The sequence below is a fragment of the Microtus ochrogaster genome, unplaced genomic scaffold, assembly GCF_000317375.1.
Source record: "Microtus ochrogaster isolate Prairie Vole_2 unplaced genomic scaffold, MicOch1.0 UNK24, whole genome shotgun sequence".
In the NCBI taxonomy this organism is placed as follows: domain Eukaryota; kingdom Metazoa; phylum Chordata; class Mammalia; order Rodentia; family Cricetidae; genus Microtus; species Microtus ochrogaster.
Genome location: NW_004949122.1, coordinates 4,843,250 through 4,848,446, shown reverse-complemented (window position 1 = coordinate 4,848,446; position 5,197 = coordinate 4,843,250). Strand labels below are relative to the sequence as shown.

Sequence of the window (5,197 nt, the reverse complement as noted above, 5' to 3'; positions counted from 1 at the left end):
CTGTGTCCTGTAGCTGTCACTGTGTGCTGCGGTTGTCACTGTGTGCTGTAGCTGTCACTGTGTCCTGTAGCTGTCACTGTGCCCTGTAGCTGTCACTGTGTCCTGTAACTGTCACTGTGTCCTGTAGCTGTCACTGTGTCCTGTAACTGTCACTGTGTCCTGTAGCCTATGTAGACATAAAGGCACCAGCCTCACTACAAAGCTGTATGCAGGGAAGAATCACATGTCACTAAGATGCATCTGCATATCCGTCTTGGCTAGTGAGCACTGTTGGACAAAATGTCACTTTCAGAGCCCAGCATGTCAAGACTTTCATCCTCAATGTCGTAAAGGGGCTCTTTTAGCAAATGTTTGCTTAAAGCACAGAAACAGGAATTCCATAGAGGTGTGAAAGTGACCCTGCTGACCCGCTGCACAGTGTTGCCTTGCCAGGTCTGCAGACACTAAAGACAACAGGAGACAATGGGTCTTCCTTACACTCATTTCTCAGGAGGTCAGATTTCAAGGGCCATAGGTGGTCAGGGGATGCCTGAGGACCTTCAGACCTGTCACTGCCAGTGACAGCCATAGGAGGATGTCAGATGGTGGGGCTCCCTGGACCAGTCAAGTAGATAGGTGGGGGAGTCAGAGAAGCTTATCTCCTTCCCACTGGACTCCTCAAGGTGATGTCACTGACATAACTAACTGCCACAAGTACGTTGACAAGTCAGTGAGTTGGGCTTCATTCGGGAGGTGGATCAGGAGGGCATGGCGTTGCTGTGACTCTGCACTGGCTGCACCTAGGGGACCTGCTGACAGCTTGCTTTCTTCAGGCAGAGGCAGACTGTCTCGATGTTCTGGAAAAATACCGAGGGAAGTGCGAGCCAACCTTTCTGTTCTATGCAGTAAGTATCTTTGCAGGAGCGGAACTGTTATAGTGACTTTTATTGTTTTTTTAATAAATAAAGCTCAGGGGTCAGATATTAGGGTATAAACCTGATCGATCCACAGAGTGATGGAGAAAAAGATCAGCTGCACGCCTCTCCACCTTCCTAGGTCAAAAAGACCCGTGAATCTTTCTAAGCCCCTCCTTATTCCTCTTTGTGTCTCTCTATCTTCATGTGGTTGGCCAGAAAAATTCTATGGTTTATTCCCAGTCAGCTGAACATGGACTCTACCCTGTGAATCAAGGCTTTACTCCATTGGAGGTCTCGGAGCAACAATACAAACAAACCGCCCACAACACTTCATTGAATACAAATCTGGTATTCAGACCAGAAGTATCAGTTCTCCGGAGCCACTGTGAAGTCCCAGCCATGCTAAGGGGTGATGCTGTCCCTGACACACCCTCTAGACGGATTCACTAAGTCCATGCAGAACTTCCCTGAGACATGGGCATGCACAGATGTGTTCATTCTTGCCTGAGGGCCCTGTGCAACAGGAGACAAAAGACACAGCTCCATGGTGGCCTCTGGTGGCTGGACAGCCTTCTTAGGGGACTGTGCATGGCAAAGCACACACATCCTGGAGTGCACACAGTCAGACACGCTACTCTCAGAGCAGTTTTGAGAATTCCTTCTTTTAGAGGAAATGATAAGCTGTGAATCTGCCTTGATACCTACAGTGTGAAGTGAAAGAAAAGGCGAGGGAGTCTCCCGGGAACCCAAAGGTTCTGTAGTGACAAGTGACGTGGTTGTTTTTGGATGTGCCAGCCCAATGCCCCTTAGAATCTACTGTTGCATCCTTGCCTTTCCAGGTTGAGGCTCCCTGCCAGACTCAGGAGGCAACTGGTGGATAGACCAACAGCGACTCAGCCCCGCCCCCTCGTGGTAGTCAGGGAAACCAGGGTCTGCTCTCCTAGGTCTCCTGGCAACCAGTCTGGGTTGCTCAGTTCAGTTGTTAGCTTTGGCACCTTGAGTGGTACATATTAGGGGCTTGTTTTAATTATGTGTTACATTTCTATTTATTGGTGTGTGCGTGCATGTGTTTGCACGCGTGTGTGTGCACGTGTGTGTGTGTGTGGCACATGCACGCACACACACACACACACACACGCACATGCCACAGCACTCACGTGAAGGTCAGATGACAGTTGGTTCTCTCCTTCCACCATGTGGGTCCTGGACGTTGAACTTAGCTCAGTGTCCTCAGCGGGAAGCATCTTTACCTGCTGAGCCATCTTCCTAGCCCCATGTTAGAAACTTAGGCTAAAATGTCACTTGCTCTATGTCTTTTGGTAGTGAGACCCAGCTTCTGCATGGCTGGGGTTGTGGGGAGAAAGAACCACTCAGTGGGAAGGAGATGGCCACGCCCACCCAGCCACCCTGGCCATTAGAGCTGACACAGAACACTGTCCTTACTGAAGTTATTATATTGGTTGGGCCAATGGTGGTTAAAACATAATTCACAACCAGCTGTGGGGATCCAGGCCACAATCTCCAACTCATGGTGGCCCGCCAGGGGATGGAGAGAAATGGAAGCAGGGCCGTCTTACAGGAACTGCTCCTCAGATCCGTGTCTCAGTGACATACATGGAGAAAATGAAAGCGGGAATCTCAGGCCCACCCTAAGCGTGAGCACTACGAAGTCCTCCCTGACTGCCGCAGCCAGGCCTGGGAAGTCACGCTTCCACTTCCGTGTTGGCGAGCTTCAAGCGAGAAGTCGCCTGTGCTTCCACTGAGGCAGGTCTTCTGTCTCTCTCAGATTAGTGCTGGTGTTCTTTGCCTCAGTCTGAGTGCTTGGTATATAGTAAGTACTCCATAAATGTCTGTCAATGAGCTACATGCAAGTCACACTTAGTACACAATTTTCTGTGACTTGTTCCTCCCTTAACTAACTGCCAGTTGTCCCGAAGGAAGCTTCAGATGGGGATCAGGGAGAAGTAGAGATCAGAGAGAAATTGTTTAAGAAACAGGGGCCAAATTAGAGGGCCTCATAGTGGGATGGGTTCCAGGAAGGGGCCGGAGGAGCGAGGGTGGAGGATATGGGCCTGGGGTTGGCGAACTTTGACCTTAGGCATAGCTTTCACCTTCCTTGTCTCCTGACATCAGTGACCAGCCGTGAAGAGGGTTTCACGTGGTCTGTCTCACCTTCCAGGGAGGAGAGCTGGTGGCTGTGGTGAAGGGGGCCAATGCTCCCCTGCTTCGGAAGACCATCTTACACCAGCTGGAGGTGGAGAAGAAGGTTCTGGCTGAAGGCAGGGAACGGAATGTGGTAAGTGGAGGTCACTTGTCCGACTGGCAGGCTCACAAGTGGCCTCACATGGCCCCCTCCCCCACCAGGAAGCCTTCATGTCCCACACTGGGCCTGTTCTTCACCCAGGCCTCGAGAGAATACACGTTCTGAAGTTTCCGCCTTCTCTCATCCGTTTCCCTTTCCCTCACAACTAAACTCTTAGTCATGGCTGCAGGGAGGAGACAAACTTGCAGAGCTGAGTAGTAATGTAGCCTACCACACCACACTCGAGACAGTCGATTCTTAAATGGAAGAGTTCATTTTGGCTCCCAGCTTAGACTTCGGTTCATAGTCAGTTGGGTCTGTGGATTCTGAGCCAGGTGAAGGCTGGTCCTCTCAGGGAGGCTGGAAAGAATAGCCTCCTCTCCCAATCTCCTTCAAGTACACTCCCCTACTGACCTTATGGCCCCACCTCTTTAGGGTCCACCATCTTGCCAAATCAAAGACCATGAGTTTAATGCGTGGGCTTTGAGGGAATACCCAAACTATAGCAAATGGACGGAGGGATCTCCCCCCCAGCCTCATGCTGATATCTCTCCTGGAGACCCCCATGCTCGAATCCCTAAATGATTTAGCTGTGAGCACACAGGTCATTTCCTTAATTCAGAAACCTAGCTGTCATTGCGGGGGGACACGGTGTCAGCATGACTTGCGGCTTTGAGAAACTATTTCTAATATCAGACAGACCGCATCATCTTCACCGAGAGCAGGCAATTTTTAAACAATCCATACGCCATAGGTTTATGGAGGGGTTTCCAGGCACCGTGTGCACCTGCTGGGAGAACACTGTTGGGTGTTCATGCTCAAGCTTTCATGCTAAGTTCCAGAGAGCGCTGTCCCTTTTCTAGAATACACAGACCCAGGCCATACTTCCATGTTTCTAAAGATACTAGCCTTGCTTCCCTGAGAAGGAAGACCACACACTCAGTTTTCACAAGCTGCCTCTGGGGAAATGGTGTGTGCCTTTATTTCTCTGCACCGGATGGCTCATCCCTTGTATCTGAATACCAGCTGCCATTCTTTATTGTTTCCTGGTCTCTCCTTATGCTTGGTTAAGAGGCAAACTCCAAAGGCTCAAGACCAGCAAGGGTTCCCCCATCATCCAGCCACTAGAAAGGCCCTCGTTCCCCAGACCCTGATGACCTTGTCCTCCTCCCCGAGGCTGACCTCTGCATTTTGAACCTCACTGTTTCTTTAGATGTTGAAAGTCTTCCTAACGATTTTCATTGGCTAAATCCTTTCTATTCATGACTCATTTATCCTAGGTTACTGATGAGGCTCTTTCTGGTGCAGCCAAGTGTCCTCCCCGAGAAAAGAATGGCGGTGAAGATGCTGACATAGGCATAGGTGAGTGCAGAGCCGAAGAGCAAAGTGGGTTCTGATTTGATGTGCACCTTCAACAAGTGAGTCACCAGGCTACTGGGCATCTCAGCTCTGGGAAGCTGGCCATGAGCATTTTGTCTTCAGTACTTAGCTTCAAACAAATGGGATCTCCCTTGGGCCCTTTGACAGCTGTCTGATGAGACTCAAATATAACTTCACTGGCAATCCTTGGACATCGGGAAATGGTCTTCCTAGAAACTTCAGTAATGACGAAGAAGAGGAGCAATAAATTCTGTCTGATCTGGGGAGTTCAAATTTCACTTTCTGCCTCTCTGAACCGTCACAAGCCCTCCCCTCTCCACAGGCTTTCTTCCTCTGCTCACAGCCCCACCCCCTCTCTTCCTCGTTCTCTAGCTATACAGGTTTTATATGCACCGCCTTGTGGCTCTTCCAGAGCCTTCCTAGAAGAGTAGCCTGGCTGTGTGTGAGGATCAGAGAGTTAGACAGGCTGCTGCTGGGAAGATGTCTTGTGTGAGAGCCAAGATGCCAGGGAACCGGGACTGGATGCCAGGGAACCAGGACGGGGTGCCAGGGAACTGGGACTGGATGACAAGGGACCAGAAAGGGATGCCAGGGAACAGAGACTGTTGATAGGGTGCTA

General features: G+C 50.4%; 1 protein-coding gene across 2 annotated transcripts in view; it reads left to right on the top strand.

Moving 5' to 3' along the window:
- The window catches only part of Nme9 (NME/NM23 family member 9), a 23,635-nt gene that overhangs the window by 9,216 nt on the left and 9,222 nt on the right, over positions 1-5,197 (top strand). For both annotated transcript variants that reach the window (XM_005367816.3, XM_026789596.1), the window contains exons 5-7: positions 813-884; positions 3,076-3,192; positions 4,479-4,560. In XM_005367816.3, the coding sequence (XP_005367873.1) occupies positions 813-884; positions 3,076-3,192; positions 4,479-4,560 (271 nt within the window). The remainder of the gene's footprint in view (positions 1-812; positions 885-3,075; positions 3,193-4,478; positions 4,561-5,197) is intronic.